Source organism: Peromyscus leucopus, chromosome 10 (genome assembly GCF_004664715.2).
Source record: "Peromyscus leucopus breed LL Stock chromosome 10, UCI_PerLeu_2.1, whole genome shotgun sequence".
Classification (NCBI taxonomy): Eukaryota; Metazoa; Chordata; class Mammalia; order Rodentia; family Cricetidae; genus Peromyscus; species Peromyscus leucopus.
The window spans coordinates 2,659,966-2,681,871 of NC_051071.1; the positions used below are offsets into that span (position 1 = coordinate 2,659,966).

Here is a 21,906-nt window from a genome sequence, read left to right on the forward strand (position 1 = left end):
TGGTCTGCTGAGATATCCAGCCTTGTAGTGGAGTTCTCAGCCTCTCTAGTGTGCAGATGGCCCTTGCTGGACCAACTGTATTGTGTAAGCCAAGCTAATAACCTCACCCCCTCTTTAGGTGTCTGGGGTGTGTGTGTGTGTGTGTGTGTGTGTGTGTGTGTGTGTGTGTGTGTGCATTCATTTGCATTCATGGAGGCCAGAAGAGGGTTTTGGATCCCTTGGAGGTATAATTACAATTGTATATGGGATGGTGGCTTGTTATGTGGGGCCTTGGTCTGAACTCCGTCCTCATAGTTATGTAGCAAGTGTTCCTAACAGGTAAGCCACCACTCCAGCTCCTCTTGGTCTGAACTCGGTCCTCATGATTATGTAGTAAGTGTTCCCAACAGGTAAGCCACCACTCCAGCCCCTCTTGGTCTATATACATTCTATCAGTCAGTTCTTCTAGAGAACCCTGACTAATATCACTCAAAAGGATGGGCACCTATGACCCTCCTCCACTTCTTTTGGATTTTGATGTCTCTGGTCACTAGTTTCTTCCCATCAGCCCACCCTGCCGTCTGCAGCACTATGAGTGCCTAGCAACAGCTCCCAGATTCAAGCTATGGTATTGCCTCCTCTACCATGACAGCCAGCTGTGTGGGGGTGCACAGCTTGTGCAGCCTCCATAGCTTGGCTTCCCATTCTACTGATGCTCTTACCTTTGGATTCGTGCTTGGAAACCATTGCCACAGCACAGGCTTAGGAGCCACCTGGGGTTGTAGTGGATCTCTGTGGGAATATGGGCAGGTATAGTGGCTGAAATACAGAATTCTGGGACTCCTCACAATATGTGCAGGTTTGGAAAATCCCAGAGGGGCTAAGCAGGTGAGAAGGGCTAGTCTATGCATGGGTAATGGAGAATGTCATTGCTAAAAGGTGCCTTCTGATTAAGCACTGGAAGAAGTACGAGCATTAGCTGGCATGGAATGGCCAAGGAACCCTATCACATCCTTTCTCATGTCTGTCTTTGGGTCTAGACCCTCATAGACTCATAGACTTGAATGTTTGATTACCAAGAATGACACTATTTAGGAGGATTAGGAGATGTGGTCTTGTTGGGATAGGTGTGGCCTTGTTGGAAAAAAAATGTGTCACCAGGGATGGGTTTCAGAAGCCCAAGTCGAGCCCAGAGACATTCTCTCTTCCTGCTGCCTGTGGATCTGGATGTAGAACTCTCAGCAACTTCTCCAGCACCATGATTGCCTGTATGCTGCCATGCTCCCTGCCATGATGACAAAAGACTTAACCTCTGAACATGTAAGCAAGTCCAATTAAATGCTTCCTTTATAAGAGTTGCCATGGTCATGGTGTCTCTTCACAGCAATATAACACTGACTAAGACAACACCCAATGTCCATCTCTGAACTTTGTATACACACACACACACACACACATACCGCCTACAGTGAGTGGATATGTTAATTAGGACAGATGATCCTATTTAATTCATTCTTTTCCACTCATCTTGCTTTCTCTTGCTTTCTATTTACAAAAGTCTCTGTCTTGGTTACTTTTCTATTGCTGTGATAAAACACCATGACTAAAGGCCACTTAGAAAGAGTTTTGTTTGGTGTGTGGTCACAGAGGGTTAGACTCCATGATAGCAGAGTGAAAGAACAGCTGAGAGCTCACATCGTAATCCACAACCACGAGGCAGAGACAGACAGAGAGTACCCGGAGTCATGGGGGTCTTTTGAAACATCAACGCCCACCCCCAATGGCACACCTCCTCCAACAAGGCCACGCCTCCTAATTCTTCCCAAACTGGGGACTCTTTCCCAGTTTCACCAACTGGGGACCAAGTACTCAAACAGGGCCTATGGGGGGCCATTCTCATTCAAACCACCACAGTCTCCACCCACTTATAACTGAAAAAGGAAGTCCCATTGCAGAAAGCCCTACTGAAGTAATGTCCATCAACACAAGGGCCAGTGCCAAGGAATCGTGCAGGGAGCTCTTGGCTGTAGCAAAAATCCTTTGGCAGGTATATATAATGCAAATGTGGAGGGTTTGAGGAGGGACGTGTGGGAGGCAGGAGTGTTCCAGAAATAGGGAAATAAGTAAATGGTGTCACAGCTTTACCACCTGACATGGTGTGGTTAATATCTGTACCCCAGATCTCAATCAACTGTCAGTCTGTCTTATCCTCCATTCCAAACACCAGAGGCTACCTGCGTTGCTAATTAAATATAAGTTATTTTTCATGCTCCCTGGATATCGCCTTTATTTTCCACAAATATTTTCATAATACATATTAATTGTATAAAAGGAAGGTCTATTGTGACATTTCCAAACATGGAGATAACACACTTTGATAGTATCCACCCTTTGGTTAACGTCTCTTCCTCCCCTACTTCCTCTGGGCCATTCCTGTTCCTCTATTTTCAGGTCTTTTTCCCTCTAGATTCCACATTTGAAATCATGAGAAATTAGTCTAAGTTCAACTTATTTGACATTATTGATGATACATTTCATCCATTTTCCAGCAAACAATATATGATTTGTTCCTCTTTATGCCTTAATAATGCTGTCCTGTGCATGCGTACGCACTGCATTTTGCATGTGTTCACTTGGCTGTCACAAGCAGTGCAGTGATAAACATGAGCAGGTGTCTCTGCCGTACGCTGACTTTGATTCCTCCAGGGATATACCTAGGAGTTGGATCTGGGTCACATGGCCCTCCTATTTTTAGTTTTTTGAAGCTACATACTGACTTCTGTAGTGGCTAGACTAATTTACATTCTTACCAACATTGTATAAAGGTTTCTTATTTCCCTCATGCTGCAGCACTTGCTAGGGTTTTGTTGTTGTTGTTGTTGTTGTTGTTGTTGTTGTTGTTGTTGTTGGCAGCACTGGGGGCAGGGTGAACCCAGAACCTTGTGCATGCTAGGCAATTGCTCTAACCCTTAGCTTCATCCCCAACCCCACTTAGAGTTGTCTACATGGAAGCCCTTCTAACTGGGGCTGGCTGGAATTTCTATGTAGTCTTTATTTGCATTTCCCTGACAACTTTAAAAATTAATCCTTGTTTTTTATGTGTTTATTGGCAATTTGTACCTAGCTTGGAAAGTATCTGTTTATGCTCCTCTGCTCCTCTGCTGATTGTTTTCCAGGCTTTCTTGATGTTCAGGTTTCAGTTCTTTTTTTAACAGAACATTTTGTTACATCAATTTCACATCATCCAACCAAAGATACCTGATGGTGTTGGCCACTTCCCAGCTGGCAGGAGGATTTTCCAACGCTTCACAAGCGTTTTGCTGAAACATTTTTTCTTGCTACACTTAGTTCCCTTTCAGCCTGAGAATTAGCTCCTGTATCCGGGCACCTTGCAATTGTTCATGCAGTAGCATGTGCATGCAGTAACATGTGCAGCAGCATGTTCACGTAGTGTCATATGCATGCAATAACATATGCATGTAGTAACATATGTGCAGTAGCATGTGCATGCAATAGCATGTGTGCGGGCATGTGTGTGGACATAACCATGCCATGGTGCATGTGTGTTTGTCACAGAACACCCTTGGCTGTCAGCCTTCCTTATGTGAGACTAGGTCTTCATGTTGCAGCCCTGCTAGCCTGCAAACTTCTGGAAGGTCTTCCCTGTCTGCCTTTCATCTCACATAGGAGCGCTGAGCTTACACAGGTGCATGCTATTCCCCCAGGTTTTGCCCGGGTGATGAGTCCTCACACCTGCGCACAAGCCCTTTACTCATTTGGGCTGTCTCTCAAGCCCCTCTCCTAGTTCTCAAGTACCTGGTTCTGTTTTAGCCATGCCCAGCATTTTGTTTCTCATCTGTTTGGAACAATATCTACACTTCTATTTTGGAGATTTGATCAAGAACATCAAGAATTTTTTGTGTAATCACAAGCACCTGCGTAGAGTCCTACAAGGCCAGGAGTCTTTACCACACTCACATGGCAATGCTGAACTTGAGTTCTTGGTATTTTCTGGATATTTATTCTCTGTTAGATGAATAACTGAGAAATTATTTGCCTTGATATTTGCTTTTCCAGACATTAACTCCCATTTGCTTCCATATTCTGCTTACTAAGAACATCATTTTCCATGCATTCCCTCTTTTCATTTGGATGATTAAGAGCATTTACATCCAGGGTCATAATTTTGTTGTTTTTCTAATGCTTGATTCTTTCCTAATTCTATAGAATTACTAAGATGTATTGGCTTCTAGGATCTTGGTGCTGTGTTTACCCTCCTCTTGTGTGGATATCGAATTCCTTTAAATATCTTCTTTAATGAGGATTAGTGATCATAAACTCCTTTAGCTTATGTCTCTCCTAGAAGGTCTTTATTTCTCCTTTAATTCTAAAAGGTGACTCTGCTGGGTACAGTAATGACTCGGGACAACTGCCTTTCAGGGCTGGAAACGCACCCTTCTAGGAGTTCCTGGTTGTTAAGTTTGGGCTGAGAACTTTGCTGCATCTGATGGCTTTGCCTTTGTAAGAGACTTCACATTTTTCTCTCATAGCTTCCACTCTTCTATCTTTGTGCTGTGCTCTTGGAGTCTTAACTGCAATATGGTACAGAATGGTTCTTATCTGGCCACCTCTGTTTGATGTTCTAAATGGCCCCCTATACCTGAATGTTTGTATCATCTCCAAAATTGGGGAAATATTCCATTATTTCACCCAGGAGTATTTTTATGCCTTCAATTTTTGTCTCAATGCCTTTTTCTGCTCCCTAAATACCTAGGTTTAGTCTTTCAACCCCACCCCAGGGGGCTTACGTGCTTTGTTCATGGTTGCCCTTGCTTTATTGCTGCTGAGTGTTATAATTCGTCATCTGTGTCTTCAAACCCTGGGACTTCTTCCCTCTGCTTGGTCTAATCTGTTGGTGAGACTTTTCACTGCTCTGTTTTGAATGACTGACTGGTTTGGTTTCCTTTCTGCTGCTGTGGTCTCATTAGGAGCAACTTAAGGGAGGAAGAGGCTTATTCCGGGTTACAGGTCACAGTCCATCCCTGGAAGAAACCAGGGCAGGCACTCAAGCTGGAACCTGAAGTAGACCCTGAGGAACAAACTGACAACTTACTCAGGTTCATGCTTCACGATCTTTCTGATAAGGACCACGATCACCTGCCTAGGGAATGGTGCTGCCCACAGTGGGATGAGCCTCATGTATCAGTTAACAATCAAGACATGCCTATGAGCTGACCTGGTCACTCAGCTGGGACTCCCTTCTAGATGACCGTACACTGTGTCAAGTTGTCAGCTAACTGGGACACTGGGCTTCTTATTTTCACTGGGATTTTGATTTCTTTTTGTTTCTCTTTTAAAATCAATCCCCTTCCTATCCCAATTTTCCCATCACATCTTGTGCTATCTTCATGAATGTGTTAAGATTTATTTTTTTTGTACTTTTTAAAATTCATTGATGTTTGGAATTATTACTTTGAATTCCTATCTGCTAGTTCAATCTCTTCAGCATATTTGGAGTTGGTTGCAAGAGAATCATAAATGTTTGGAGAAACCATGCTGCCTCGCTTCTGCATTTCTATGTTAGACACGTACATCTGTTGAAATTGATATTTCTGCCTTTTTATATGAGAGCCTTTTGGGGGAAGCAGCCATCTCTTGATGTTATCTCCAGAGTCAGTGGATTGTTGTAAAGTGTTGAATATATTTCCAAACTGAGTCAATGGTTTTCTCTAAGCCTCTGCATAGACAGCATTGAGCTTCAGAGCATCCTCGGCATGCCCTGCCTCTTGGAAAAGCTGCTCCCTGGCTGTTTTCGTTGTTCAGCCATGGAGAAGCTACAAAGTGCTGCTTGCTTCTAATTGGCTGTCCTAATTGCTCCCAAACTGTGTGTTTTAAATGCTTCTAGGAGCACTGGACTTGGTTCCCTTTACCCTCTTTTCAAACCCTGTTGGGCTATCTCCTTTATATTCAAAGAGGACACCTGTACCCTCTGACAGATGGCATGGCCTTTACTTGCCTATTCTGACACATAGTCATGAAAATATAAATGCAATGCAGCTACTTTCTAAGCTGAAACCCCTGTGAGAGTCTACAAGGCAACAGAGCCTCCAAGCAGGGGGACATTAATTTTCAAAATAACTAGAACGGCAGCTGTGGTGGACATTGCAAAGAAGCCTGTGCTCACCTCGGAGAAAAGTTGCTGTATACCTGAATTACCAGCTTGCAAAGTCTAGAATCACCAGGGCCCTGGCCTCTGGGTATGTCTATGGGAGGTTATATTGATTACATTAATTGAGGCAGGAAGATCCACCCACTATGGGTGGCTCTATTCCCTAAGCAGGGGATCCTGGGCTGTGTAAGAGTGGAGAAAGTGAGCTGAGCCCTAGTGAGTAGACATACACCCACTGCTGTTTTCTGACTGTGAATATATATAACGTGACCAGCTGCTTCATGCCTCTGCTGCTGCGACTTCCCTTCCAAGATGGCCCGAAATCTGGAATGGTAGGCTAGAACTTTCTCCCGGAAGTTGTATTTGAGCATCTTATCACAATAATAGGAAAAGAAACCAACACAGCTGCCATGTGTCAGAGTTTGGGCAAGAAATTTTAAGTGCAGTTACTAATTTAACTCAGTAAAGATGAACTGAAAGAGATAAGCAGGTTCTGGATCACCAAGAACCTTGAAAACCTATTACAGTTCTCATCATAGGCCAGTGAGGGCCACTGAAGAGTGTTAAGCCACGACTTGTCATCATCATAGTTGTGAATTAGCTATGCTGGCTGTTCTTGGTGAAAACTGTCCCCTCAAGTACAAATGTCTGGAGGAGGAAGGTCCCTAGAGTCCAAATGATGTGCGATATTTGAACCAGCTAGTTTTATGTCAGCTTGACACAGGTTAGAATCACTTGGGAAGAGGGAGCTGCAATTGAGAAAATGCTCCCCCATAATGACCTGTAGGCACATCTGGGGAGCACCAGCCCAGAAGTGGCACTGCCCACAGTGAGCTGAGCCCTCCCATAGCATCCATCCATGAAGAAAACACACCACAGGCCATAAGGAAAGTTCAGGAAGTGCAGCCACCTTAAAAATGAAGACATCATGAAGGACTAGAAAGGGCCAGCTCAAGGCAGAGAAAATATATGCATCCCACAGCTGACAAGGAGGCATCAGGTAGGATCGCAGAGACCCTCTGCAAATAAAAGCATATACTTCCACCAGAAAAAAAAAATGGTAAGGAGCTGTGAAATGATCCTTTGCAGAAGCAGAAAGACAACTAGGAACAAAGAGCAAGAGTCGGCAACACAGAATGCTGGCAAGACCAAGGAGGCAGGCTGCCCTGTGTGCTAGCCACTAGCCATGCAGTTCAAGTTGACTGGACCTTACAGTGTAGACCAGGCTGCCCTCAAATTAAAAAGCTTCCTGCCTCTGACTCCAAAGTATTTGGACTACAAGTATAGCTTAGTCACTGTTCTGTTGCTGTGAAGAGAATCCAGGACAAAGGCAACTCTTATAAAAGAAAGAATTTAATTGGGACTTGCCTACAGTTTCCTAAAGTTAATCTATCATCATCATTGTGGAGAGCATGATGGCACAGGGGCAGATATGGTGATGGAGAAGTAGCTGAGAGTTCCACATCCTGATCTGCAGGCAGCAGGAAGAGAGCCTGCCCCTGGTGTGGGCTTTTGAAACCTCAAAGCTCACTCCCAGGGGCACACTTCTGCCAACAAGGCCACACCTCTTAATCCTTCTAATTCTTTCAGGTAGTGCCATTCCCTGGCAACTACGCATTCAAATATATGAACCAGCGGGGGCCATTCTTATTCAAACCACCACAGGGTATGCATCACCAAGCCTGGCATATGTCCCTCATAGCTTTCAGGCACTTTGATTGCCTAGCTCAGGTTCAGATGTGCCCTAAATAGATAATGTACATATCATCACAAAAGCTTAGTGTCGATGGGAAGTGGTGATATTTGAGTAGATTTGGTCAAACAGATTGATAAAGTCAGTGCCGCGGTGGAAGTAGAAAGAAACAGGAGAGACTAACATTGAAAATGGTAAACCACGTGAGGCTAGTACGTGTTGACTGGACCCTGCATCTACGGCCCAGTGCGCCTGTGGAGACTGGGGATGACTGTGCTTGGCCTCCTGGAATATGAAGTGATAAATCACTCTGGAAAGCGTTTGTGGTGATCTTAGGAAACTGCACATCTACCTATTCCCCAGCCAGCCCAGCAATTCTCCTTTAGTGCACATCACCGAAAAGTCCTCGCACGTGTACATCAGGAGGAACAGGTACAATTATGGCCAGCAGAACTGCTCATGATAGCCAAAAACTAGACACAGTGCAAAGATCTAGAACCACGGGCAAAAGGCAAGTGAACGATGGTGTAGTCACACAATGGAACATTATACAGCAACAAAAATGAACTGCCTCCTGGTATCCACAGCCTCGTGGGTGAATCTTCAAGACTCAGCTTCCAGTGAGAGCAGCAAGCCACAAAGGAACGCCTCAAACATGTGACCATTTTTATGATTCCCAAACACAATACAAACTAAACACTATTGTCTAGGGACAGGAATGTTCAGAAAAGGGACAGGGCATGCTCTATTTCTTCTGTGTGGTGGTCAGTTCCGGGGTGATTTAATTTTGTGTCCCAGAAAGAAATGTTACTGCTATCTGCTGTTCTGAAGAACCAACAGGTCATGACATGACCCATGAAAGCTGTTTCACTAGGGCAATGGCAGAACCCAAGATGCAGTAGCTTGAGGAGTGCCACAGAGAGACTGAGAACACGACAGAGGGAGAGAGAGAGGCGGTGGGTGATGCTGTGGATGTGAGGAAAGCTAGGGTGGGAGAATCTTGGGAGGTGTAGGTTTCTGTCTGCCTGCACCTCTTACATACTGACACAGGCAAACACCGAGGAGGAGGAGGAGGAGGAGGAGGAGGAGGAGGAGGAGGAGGAGGAGGAGGAGGAGGAGGAGGAGGAAGAGGAGGAGAGTGTCTTCCAGTGGTTGGTAAATAGGTTTCTGTCTGCAAGCATCTCTTACATACTGACACAGGCAAACACCGAGGAGGAGGACAGTGGCTTCCGGTGGCTGTCCTAAGCCAGGCTATAATGAGCACACAGTGATTCAGGTCAGATGTGCAAGAGAAAGGCCAGTTCAAAGGAGTGGGCCCAGCACTAAGGGCCTCTCCTCAAAGAGTGCTGTTAAATCTGAAATGAAATTCCAAGAGGCTGAGAAGCCACCGGAGCTGGAAGCCCTCAGAGGCTAAGGGGAGAGGGGGACAGAGGGAGCAACACTAAAAATGAGAGCCTACCAACAAGGAGGCTTGCCCAACACCCCAGGCATCCCTCAAGGGTAGCAAGAGCTGCATCCGGGAACAAGTGTGAAAGGCAGCAAGACTGTCCCCACAGAATTTTTACCCCCTCCCTCATTCTCGGTGAAGATTCAGATGAAACATGACTGCTGTGAAGGGAAACATTTCCTGAAGAAGCGTTATGCTTATCTCTGTAACTTTCCAGGGAATTTATAGACTGATATGTGTGGTTACACACTATATTGTATCTCAGTGCATGCTACTGTGTGGAAAGTGTCGATCATACAAAAGGAAAGACAAAATCAGGAAACAGGAAACAGACATGGTGTTGAAAAAAGAAAAAGAAAGAAAGGGAAAAGGAAAGAAAAAAACCCAATTGATGTGCTGAAGAAACTGCAAGGTGAACGTAGAGAATTGTGCGCCACTGAAGAGATGGACTCAGCAATTCCAGCACTGGAAACACAACAGTTGATGTGAGGAACTTAATGGTTGCACTCAACAGCAGAAAGACAGAGTCGAAGTGATTAAAATAAATAGGCAGAAGAAAATGTTCAGACGGAAAAAAAAATGACTCAAGCCACAAAATTGTGGTCAGAGCTACATAGGGTCTCCAAGGAAAGGTTGACGCCCCTGTACTCTCGGTGTGATGATGGGGGAGAAAGAGTCAACATCAGGAACAATGCTACTCCGCAAGCAGGAACAACCAAAACATCACAGGTGACACGTTGTGCTGCTCCCTTGAAAACGGAAAATGAACCCTTAAGAACAGATAGACAAGAAAAGTTAAGACAAACTGAGATGGAACAAAAGCAGTCCTGACGGCCGCCTCTCAGTCAGAATGACAAGGGACAGAGGAACTGGATCGACTTCAGACTTCTGAAGGAGAAAACGGCAATACGGAACTTGCCAGCCAGAAATAATCACACATAAATACAGACATTTTAAGACACATAAAAAAGTGGAAAATCTTGTCACCGGTAGGCAGAGACTAGGAGGAAGGCCAAAGGAAATAATTCGGTCAAGAGAAAATAATTCTAGTGGAAATGTTTAGGTGAAATACAGAATAAGGAACAAGAGCAGGGTGAACCAGGAAATAGAGTTCATGGTCTCAAACTTTCTTAAAACCCTGAAGGAAAAAAAAAAAAAAAAACAGTTAAACACCTTTCTACTGGGTACTGGCTGCTTGTTGTCAAAATGGGCAAGTTCATGAAACCCAGGAAAGTGGTGCTGGTCCTGGCTAGATGCTACTCTGGATGCAAAGCCATCATCATGATGATCATTGATGATGTCGCCCCAGACCATCCACAGAGCCATGCCCTGATGGCTGGAATTGACTGTTATCCCTGAAGAGTGATAGCTGCCATGGGCAAGAAGAAAATTGCCAAGAGGTCAAAGAACAAGGCCTTTGTGAAAGTTTATAACTACAATCACCTTGTGCCCACAAGGTACTCTGTGGACATCCCCTTGGACAAAACTCTTGTCAACAAGGATGTCTTTAGAGATGCAGCCCTGAAACACAAGCCCAGGCGGGAGGCCAAGGTCAAGTTTGAGGAATGATACAAGACTGTAGCTGGAAGTTTTCCTATGTCCCACCCAGTCCTGCAGCCACTCAAACCCAATTAAACACACAGAGGCTTATATTACTTACAAACTGTATGGTCTATGACAGGCCTCTGGCTAGCTAGCACTTATATCTTAAGATTTCTATAAATCTATACTTTACCACATGGCTTGTGGCTTACCAATACCTTTACATATTTACACATACTCACAGCATACAGAAAGACATCCACAGCACTTCCCCTTTTTCTTTTTTTTTTCAAAGAGATGGGTTTTAACTTCAACATAGTAAAATTACATATAGCAAAACAATTATCAAGCAAGAATTATAGTTATGATATCTAGTCTATTTGTATTTGACAAAATTAAAAAAGATATCCTATCTATCCTATATTTGTGAATCTAAGGTTTCATATCTAATTTATCTTTTTTTTTTTTTTCTTCGAGACAGGGTTTCTCTGTGTAGCTTTGTGCCTTTCCTGGAACTCGCTTTAGAGACCAGGCTGGCCTCGAACTCACAGAGATCTGCCTGTCTCTGTCTCCCGAGTGCTGGGATTAAAGGCGTGCACCACTACCACCTGGCTCTAATTTATCTTTTATTATAACTAAGGAAATTATAACTATCTAGTCTTCAACTACATCAAAGACCTCAGAAGGATATAATATTACTTGAGAAACAGAAGAAGAATGTCTTTCTGTATGCACTGAATATGTGTTGCTCTGATTGGTTGATAAATAAAGCTGTTTGGCCTATGGCAAGGCAGCTTAGAGGCAGGTGGGAAATACAAAGAGATAGACAGGAAGAGAAAGGAAAGGAAAGGCAGATGTGAGCCACCACCAGGAGAAGCAAGATGTAAAGGTATTGGTAAGCCACAAGCCACATGACAAAGTATATATTTATATAAATGGGTTAATTTAAGATACAAGAGCTAGCTTGAGCTAATAGCTGAACAGTTTTAATTAATATAAGCTTCTGAGTGATTATTTTATAAATAGCTGCAGGGTCCGCGGGCCTGAGCAGGACCAGAGAAAACTTCAACTACACAAGACAGGGAAGAGCAAATGGTTTTTTGAGAAGCTTCACTTTTAGGTATATTTTTGTTTACATTATTAAAAATTAAAAAAAACAACATTAAAGAAATCAAACATGAATCAAACAAATACAAACTAAGCCAAGAGCTGATAAACCAAAGATCAATCAAGAAAAATAATTGGGAAAGTAAATGCAAATTGTCAAAGTGAGAACTGAAAAAGGAGCTCTTACAACAGACCCTACCAACACTGGGCAGAGATCAGGATGTCAGGAGCAACATTGTGTCAGTACACTTGAAATTTACATATGGCAGTAGTCCTTCATAAACCCTTCCAGAAAATAGCGATGCCCATCTACAGTTCTGTTAATGGAACCAGTTCAACATAATTAAAACAATACTAAAGCCATCAGAAAGATCCTGTTGGGGCTGGGGAGACAGTTGCTGGGGAGACACCTGCTGTTCTTGCAGAGAACCTGGATTTGTGTCCTAGCATCCACGTGGAGATTCACAACCTGCGATAACTACAGTTCCAGAGGTTCTGCTGCCCTCTTTGGGCCTCCACATGCAGTGCATGCACTCAGTGCTCACAAATTCATGCAAGCTCACACATATACACATTAATTCATAAAAAGTTTTTTTTAAAGATACTCTTTCCAGCTATTCTCTGAAAGCATTTTGGAAGATTGCTATCTCTAATAGCTGAGCAAGTGTGCCTATGAAGACACCTAGGCCTAGACTTGTCTTCTCAGAAAGAAGACTCCATGGGCCTAGAACTATAGAACATCCCCAGTATTCAGATTCTCGCCCTGTCATTTTGGTAAGTTGTACTTTCAGTGAGTAGTTTTTCAAAACAGTAATCTGTTTTGAATCAATTAAGGTCTGGCTGTTATCTATGAAAAAGTTATAAACTAAATACTAGCAAGTCAAATCCAAGATAATACCACACCATAACAAGTGGGAATCCTGGTTAGATTTTTGTTTGTTGTTTGTTTGTTTGTTTGTTTGGTCAACTTGACACAAAGTTGAGTCATCTGGGAAGAGGGAACCTCAGCTAAAACAAACAAACAAAAAAACAAAAAAACACCACATCAGATTGGCCTGTGGGTAAACCTGTGGGACATTTTCTTGATTGATGATTATTAATGTGGGAGGGCCCAGTCCACTGTGAGTGGTGCCCCATGATCAAGTGGTCCTGGAGTGTGTAAGAAAGAAGAGTATGCACACTGTGGGGAGCAAGGCAGTAAGCATTGTTTCTCCACGGCCTCCACCTCAGTTTCTGCCTCCAGATTCATGCCTTGAGTTCCTGCCCTGACTTCTCTCAGTGATGGAGTGTGACCTGGGAATTGTAAGCTGAAACACACTCTTTCCTCCTCAAGCAGTTTTTTGGGGTTTTGGGAGTTTCTTGTTTTGTTTTGTTTTGATGTTTTATCACAGCAATAGAAACTGTATCTAAAACATGGGGTTTATTCCAATATTGAAAAGTTGATTTAACACTTAAAAATTGGTTGGTTTAATATTGCATTTGACCAGAGAAAAATCTATATACTATTTCTGTAGGCACAGGAAAAGCATTTGTGACAATTCAATCCGCACTTATAAAAATAAAACTTGTTACCAAATCAGGGTAGGATTCTCCCAGTGTGACCAAGTATATGGAGGCTAACACCATCACCCACATGATATTTAACTGTAAAAACTCAAATGCTTGAAGGGCAGCTGACTTTTTGGTCAGAGCAGCAGGTGTTGTGGGCTGAGTTTTACTGCTACAACAAGCACCCCAAACCTCAGGGGCTTAAAACAGCAAAAGTCTCTGTGTCCCATTCCGGGCTAGCTGTGGCTTCTGGTCTGTGCTCTTCTCACACTCTTTGAGCCAGGCAGAAGTAAAATTCTGCCTTTCGGATGATAATTCTGCTTGTCTGAAGGTGCAGATATGAAATGGCACCCACCAGTTGGTCAATATTTTACCCAAGAACAGATTCACTTTGGTGTTGCTCATTTTGACCAAAGTCATTCACGTGGCCTCACAACCTCAAGGAGGCATGGAACTTTTAAGTTTTCCCATGCACAAAAGGAAAGGGGTGCTTGAGGGATGGCTCGGTGGTTAAGAGTGCTTGAGGCTCTTCCAGAATACCAGACCTATATCGGGCAGCTCACAAGGCAGCTGTTAACTCCAGCTCCTCGGGGATCTAATACTCTCTTCTGGCCACCATTGATGCAGGCACTCCTGTGCATGTGCCCACCCACAGACACACACGTGTATACATACTTAGAAACCAAATAATAAAATAACGTCCTTTTTAAAAGAAAAGGTGATAATAGCCCACATTGGGGAGGTGGGCCATTTGCTTTAGTGACTGAACTGCCGGGGTGTCTCTGTAAGATGAGCCAGAGAGCAAAATCTCCAATGAGTAAGGACATTCAGGAAGATCAAAAAGCCAAGTGCTCAGAGGAGAAAGATTCCAGGGTTGATGAGAGATCAATGGTGTCGTATTTCTCTTGGCTGGGAATGACTTCGGCTGAGAATCACCCCAGTTTCCCTTCATGGGTACTTTAAGCAGCTCATTCTCCTCTGGTGTCCTGAACTTTTCCTCACTACCTTCATAGCTCGGGTGCACTTTAGGGTGGTGGGCCCCCCAGATCCCTTTGAGGACCAGTTTCTCCATTTCTGCCTTCAAGGGCTCAAAGCCTCAATTTTAGACACCCATGGAGTGTACAGCATCTCGTTCTTTCCGGCTCCCTCAGGAACATGGCAGGCTTGGAGCTTGCTGGTGTCCATTCCTCCACCTCTCACACCAATCCTTTTCCTAAACCCTTTCCTCAAAACTGGGGATCAAGCCTACCTCCCTCCCCACATAATTCACTTCCTTAGGGAAGGGCCAACTTTCCTCTCTTCGACGTTCCCTAAAGCAGGAATGGTGTCTTACCCAGTGATAGGGGTGGTCGGGGGAGGACACGCTGTACCTCTTTCAACAAAAGGAAAATTGACATCTAGAATCACTGCGTGCAAGTGATGTTTTAATACCCCAGACTGCCTGGTGTGCACGCCTCAGTTTTGGGGGGTAGGGGGCTGTCTCACAGGCTCCCTGTACACTGTGGCTGGGAGCTGCCAGGCTGCTTACAGCATTACCATTCATTCTGCACACTCAGTTCTCTGCCCATTTGTCCCAAGGCAGAAACCGGGGAACAGAAGCAGGAAGACCATTCTACTCTAAAGTTCCCCCAAACTTTACTTACAATGTAACTGGGATGTCTGTGTCCACTCCTCAGTAGCTTCAGAACCCAGAGGGACACAAAAAATTACCTCCCAATAAGTGACTGCCTTCGGCCTTCATTCACACATGACTGCCCTATGTTTTTCAGTTACCTTGTCCCGGGCCTGGCAGGTTTAGTGGCAAAAAGAAGAAGGAGGAGGAGGAGGAGGAGGAGGAGGAGGAGGAGGAGGAGGAGGAGGAAGAAGAAGAAGAAGAAGAAGAAGAAGAAGAAGAAGAAGAAGAAGAAGAAGAAGAAGAAATTACCACTCTTCAAAGAGGTCCCAGTCTTGTTTAGAAAGTGGGCCTGTGCTGCTCATTGGATGCTGAATGCTCCCCAGAGGCTCAAGCATAGTGCGTAAACTACCACGAGACAGAGCCTGGTAGGAGGTCTTCCAGCTCCTGGGTACTGCTCTCCCTGGGGTCAGTTCTACCTTGGCTTCTAGTGTTAGGTTCTGCTTCATAGGTTTTCCTCTGCCACACATTTCATGTGCGCTGCTTGGCTACAGGTCTGAAACAGTGGAGCTGACTGATCACGGGCAGAAATCTGCAGATCTGTGAGCCAAATAAATGTTTTCTTTTATAAGCCAATGACCTCAGATCCTTTGCTATGGTCGCGGAAAGTTGACTAAGATAGGATTGAACAATTGAATGAAATCAGTCAGTGTCCTGAGCCAGTGTGTCCTTTCTTGGTAACAGGGCTGGCGAGGGTGGTTTGAGCTATGGTCACTGGTGTCTTTGCTGTTTGGACACTATTGGGGTTCACAGTGGCACCCACTTGCCCTGCTTCTGTTGATATCCTGGCTTTCCTTGGGCTTTTTTCCCCATGAGCACAAGAGTCCAAGGGCCTCAAGTAGAGGTGACTCCACCCAGTGTCCAAGCAAGGCCGGAACAATCTAGGCTGGCTGGCTAGAGCCACTGATCTCCCTGATTACAGAATGGCCCAAGTCTTAACAGGGACCAACCAGAGCTGACTCTGCAGTGACCAGGAGAAAGGTGCTCTCTCCTCCACTTGGAGTCTTGAGGCTGGTGGGTTCCATGAGGAGAAAGCCTGTCCTAGCATAAAGCCTACAGAGGAGAGCAGAAGATGCATGAAGAAGGTTCCAGAGTACTTGAGAAGCTGCAGCCAGCTGTGGATGAAAAAATCCACACATTCACTCACTTTCCTAGAGTTCATGGGCATCTCAGTTCTACTCCATTCACTCGCCCAGAGTTCATGGGCATCTCAGTTCTACTCCATTCACTCGCCCAGAGTTCATGGGCATCTCAGTTCTACTCCATTCACTTGCCAGAGTTCATGGGCATCTCAGTTCTACTTCAGGTATTCTTTTAGGCCTTGGGACACTGAGCTTCTCATGAAGTTTCTATCTCAACAGAGCTCTAATTCTTCAGGAGTCTAACCTTCCATTTCCTTCTTACTGCACTTGCAATCACATAGAAAACCCACAGTACCGTGGTTTGGATACACATTATTCCAAGAGGTCCATACGTCAAAGCCTTGGTCACCAACCTGTGCCACCAAGAGGAGGTGGACCTTTTTGGAGATAAGAACTGGTAAACGTGCAGCCACACCTGCTGCTACTCTCTGCTTTAAAAATCCCAGACCTCGCTGTTCATTGAAACTAGTGGTATGCGTTGACTTACCCCAAAGGGCACCCTCCCCTTCAAGACTGGCATAATCAGCAGTGCTGAGGCTTAAACGTGAAATGTCCCCCCACAGGCTCATGCTTTCGAGCACTTGGTCATTAGCACTTAGTATCACTGTTTGGAAAGGTTGTGGAAACCTTTTGGAAGGGGGGAGCCTCCCTTCTACAGGAAGTGGGCCATGACACGGTGGGCTCTGAGGTTTATATAAACAAACCCCACTTCCTGTTCACTCTCTGCTTCCTAACTGCTGATGCAATGTAACCAGCAGCTTCCTGAAGCAGCAGCCATGCTTTCCCTCCAGGACAGACTGTGGCCACTCGAACTGTGAGCCAGAGTAAGTCCTTCCTCCCTTGAGGTGCTTATCAGCTATTTCATCATGGACAAGTGGCAACGCCACCAGCTGCCAGGTCCTCTAAGATGTGTCCTTCTAGTATCCAGCTGGCTTACCTATTTGCTTGCCCCACAATCTGTCCTCAGTTCATTGGCCTTTCTCAAGCAATGAGTAAATGGACTTGGATTCAAAAGCAGAAAGAAATTAGGTCACTGGTGACATGCCAATGGAGGCATTCTGGGACCCTAGCTTGGTCCTGTCCCTATCTCCTGGATGTCACTTCTCTGGTCACGTATCTTTGCATGAACACAATGCTGTCCCACTACAGGCCAAAACCAACAGAGCCATGTAATGAGGATCCAAATGCATGGAAACTGAGCTAAAACAGACTTGTGCTTTTAAGTTGTTCAGCTCAGGTATTTCACCATGGTGACAGAAAGCTAACACAGATGATAATTAAGAAAATAATAATGTAAATAGTATGGTAGCTGGCGATGATTAGTAGAAAGAAAATTAAGCAAGGAAGGATTGAGAGTGCCGTTATGGGGGGGGGGAGTCAAAGAAGCCCTCATGAAGATATGAAGGATGTCGAGGAGGGAAACATGGGCCAAGGCCAAAGTGGGCTGGGGTAATAGAGAGGGGGAGCCTAGAGGGCGGGTCCAGTGGGTACAGACAAGGACTTTGCTTTCATCCCAGTCTTTATGTGACTGCCGCTAGGACCAGAGTGAGGGAGAAAGAGTGAACGGAACAAAGACCTGATGCAGCCTGGCACTCTTAGAGCAGGATGGTCCTAGATGCCGCATCCAGATGGCCCTGAAGAGGTGAGAGCTTCAGTCAGCAGGACAGCAAGAAGGCCATGCTGGCAATCTACGCCAGGACCAGGGTTTGCAACAGATATGGAAGACGCCAAGTGGCCCTAGCCGGTCGGTTCCAGCAAAGCACTTGTTGTTGGTTGTAGGTCATTTGCTGCTCAAGGAGACTCAGGTGGGGGCATTACACAATCTTCCGCCTTACCTCAGATGACATCACAGTAAACACAGCATTATTTCACATGCTGCTAAGACAGAAACGTCGCCAACTCCTTAGTGTAGCCATTCTTCCTAGGACATGAGCGTGCTCTTTCGGGCTTCTTACTGCTGGTGTTAGCATGTCAGCTGTGATCTGAACACAGTAAGCCCGGCCGGTGCCCACCCTGAGATTGGAGAACATTTACACAATGGCAAACTTCCTACTGTGGCTTAGCATTCAAGTCCTTGAGAATCAGACCTGTTCAAGAGTTAGCGCCTCAGCCCCCTGGAGGAGGATACTTGCTCATCAAGCCACATTATTCCCTACCTACAACCCTTGGACAACTTCAGAATTCCTGGAAGATCAGCTCCACACACCTCACATGGTCCTGAACCCTTTGAGGCTGGCCTGGCATTCAGGGCCATTTATGGTACCTTACTGCCTCACCTTCCACAGGTACAATAAAGGCCCTGCCAGATCTCCAATGAACCATGCTTTCTCTTTACCAACTGCCCTTGTACATTCTGTTCCCACCCTCAGAAATGTCTTTCCCCAGGAAACTACTGCCATTGCTGAAAAACTCAAATCTAGAGCTGAGTGTTCTCCCAAGGTTAGGGTCCCTCTACCACACTTCCACTCCCGGCATCCAGCGTGGGGTAGGTGTGAGAAAGATCTATAAATGCCTATGAAATACGTGACTGGCAGGCTGCACTCCACACATGCGCAGGAAATACGTGGAGATGGCTGTAAAGTCACAGGTGCTCACAAGAGCCCCAGCCTTGTACTTCAGCCTGCCCCAAAGCAGGTGGCTCACCCAGGTTCCATAGACCCTGGATGGGGAACCAAGACAGAAAAGCCAAAACATTAACTAGAGTAAGTATTTTAGAGCAAATGGAGCATGAATGAGATCATTGACCCAGAGCTGACAGATTCCCTCTGTGAAGAAAGGGTATGAGAAAGGTGTGCTTGCCCAAAAAACTAAAATCCATAGGTGTCACACAGGGGGATGGTTTTAATGACCATATGTGGTATTTTTGGAAGGTAGGAGTATTAAGTGGCAACATCAATAAGAATAATTATAAAAATAAAAAGTAGTTATAGGCTCAGGGTATCCCCTTGCTGACTTGAAGTGCATAAGGAAACTCCTTTTATTTAATTCAAAGAATTACCTTCTTTAGAAGTCTATTATCTGCCACAAGTGAAGTATTAATATACAGCATTTGGGGGGAATGATTAAGAAGAATTTAAATTTCACTGTGGCAGAGAAGAAACTGGGTAAGATTTTAGAGGGGTCATTGTTAATACAGGCCGTTGTTCCATGTAGATGTGTGCTTCAAAGAAGAGAACTAATATCAGGATTCTGTTTAACTCTGTTCCTGAAAACTGGTGTATACGGTAAAATTAAACCTATTGAATGATTGTTTAAAAGACAGAGAGATGTTCAGAAAACGATCAGTGTGACCTTGACCCAGGCAATACCTATGAACTCCTACTACAAAACTACATAGCAGTCCTAACTCCCTCTGGTGCATACAGAGCTCCCACTGTCTCTGACCTGACACCACCCGGCTCCTACCAGCCCACTCCAGTCTGAAGACCAAGAAGATCAAGCTTGCCAGGCACCCCCCTAGCTAGGCTGAACCCTCACTGTCTGTCACCAAGGATGTTTATTCAGAGTCATCAGACTTGGGCCCATGCAAGGAAGGACCACCATGGCTTTGCCTAGGTGGGGTCTCGCCCTTTTGAGGGCGCCACTTCTAGCTTTGATGGTTCTAGAAATCATGTTCTGAGTGGGCAAACCTGTACCCTATTCAAGAGATGATGAGCTCAGTGTGCCCAGCCTCAGGGCTAGCTCTGCCAGGTGCAGACTATGACTGGAACTCCTCTCTCTCTCTCTCTCTCTCTCTCTCTCTCTCTCTCTCTCTCTCTCTCTCTCTCTCTCTCTCTCCAATTGCAAAGCAGCCACAAGAAAAGTACCTGTTCCATTGGGATCTGTTAGCACCAAAGAAGGCTCAGGATGTCTGGACTCTAATTTGGGCACAGTAGAGATAGACAGGCAGAGAGAAGCCAGTGTGTAGTATTACTCAGAAGGTTATTAACCAATGTTTGTTTGTAAGACACTTTCCACGTGTGACTAATGATTGCGCTCCCAACAATCTGAATAGGAACCTTCACAGATACAGGGGGAAAGGATTCAGAGGGCCTGAGTCCCGGGACACATAATAACGAAAATAAACGCTAAGAAAACTACTTACACTTCTGTTCAGCCAAAACCCGAGTACCAAGTTCTATTACCATTAGCCACAAGGACTCTCCAGACCCGGAGTTTACACAAGGCGGACAGCCTATAACACTCCCCACCAGGAAGCTAGCCCAAACAAGACTCCTTCCTCAGAGCCACTGACTTCAACCACAAAAAGTTTCTTTATGCAGTCCTGTCCTGAGTGAATGAAGAGAGCCATGTACCTGTGCACAAGACCAAATCAGAGGCAAGGGCGCTCTCTCTCTCTACACACACACACACACACACACACACACACACACACACACACACTGCACTTCCACCCACTAGGCCACCTCTGTCAACGTCAAGCTCTGAAGACCACCTTGGCATCCTAGGATGATGAACCAGAGCAATGCCCCCCAACCCCATACTCCACTGTGAAGCAAGGTCTTCTCTGTGACGCCCCCCGCCCCAAGTGATAGCTTGAGTTCCCTTGTCTTTTCTCAGCCTTCTGTCTCAACCCTGGGCTCAGCATGATCTCAGCTTCTAAAGGGCACTGAAGCCTAAGAAGTGACCAGGTAGGAGCTCGATGCCTGGCTCTGGGCCGGTGCAGAGCCAGTGCGGGGTGACACGGTTGTGCTGAGATCCAGGTGTCCACCCTTGCACCGCTCTTAGCAGTTGTCCAGCGAAGGATACCAGAAGGAAAAGGATGCCCTGGTGATGTGGGGAGTGGCGGGCTGGGGAGTGGGTGTCTTACCTTCTTCGTTCTCGTCAAACACTGGGGGCTTGTGGGAGTGGTTCCCGCCCATATTCCGCCGCTACCGCCGCTACTACATGCCCAGCCTCCGGGATGTCAGATGCAGGATTCTCGCAGGGATAAGGGATGCAGGATGCTCTTGGGATGCCGGGCGCGGGATGAGAGCCCGGGGATGCAGGAAGCAAGCTGCGATGGGAGCAGCCAGACAGGGTTGTAGCGTGTGTGCAGAGGGGGCCGATTGCCGCTCAGGGATGGGGGCCGTGTAGCCACCCTTTCCTCCAGGGTGCCCACGAGCCGCGATCACGGCACCCCTTGAGCCCTCACCCGGTTCTCTCTATGACGCACAATACACTGATGGAAACCCGGGGACTCCCTAAGCCCAGATCACCGTGTAACGCCGTTCACAACGGTGGTGAGGAAGAACGGGAGGAAGAGGAGAGAGAAGGAGGGAGGGAGGGCGTGCAGCGGGAGGAGGGGGAGTGGACCGGGATCTCAGCCAAGAGTTAGAAGCCACCGCCCCCATTTCACAGTCGGGTGGGCGGGGACTCCGAAGGAAAGGGGCCTCCCTGGAGCAGCTGGGTCCCTGGGACACCCCATCTGCAGCGTTTGACAGTTCGTGTTGGCTAAAAACTGCGGTCACCCGCTAGGCTCAGCCACAGGCTTCTTCTTTGTTTTCTGGGATGTTTAGTGAATGAAAGGAGAGCCCAGATCAGCGAGATAGGTCTAATGTAACCTCACCTTGTACATCGAGAAACTGAAGCCCCACGAGGGTCATTTACTAAATAAAATATAATAAA

The 21,906-nt window shown here is 45.8% G+C and overlaps 1 protein-coding gene and 1 pseudogene across 1 annotated transcript in view; one reads left to right on the plus strand and one right to left on the minus strand.

Moving 5' to 3' along the window:
• The window catches only part of Stk32b (serine/threonine kinase 32B), a 250,839-nt gene extending 229,284 nt beyond the window's left edge, over positions 1 to 21,555 (minus strand). The window contains exon 1 of the mRNA XM_028882359.2: positions 21,110 to 21,555. Within this exon, the coding sequence (XP_028738192.1) occupies positions 21,110 to 21,161 (52 nt within the window). The 5' untranslated portion in view covers positions 21,162 to 21,555. The remainder of the gene's footprint in view (positions 1 to 21,109) is intronic.
• On the plus strand, positions 10,495 to 11,950 carry LOC114702082 (annotated as a pseudogene).
• Positions 21,556 to 21,906: the final 351 nt, after the last annotated feature.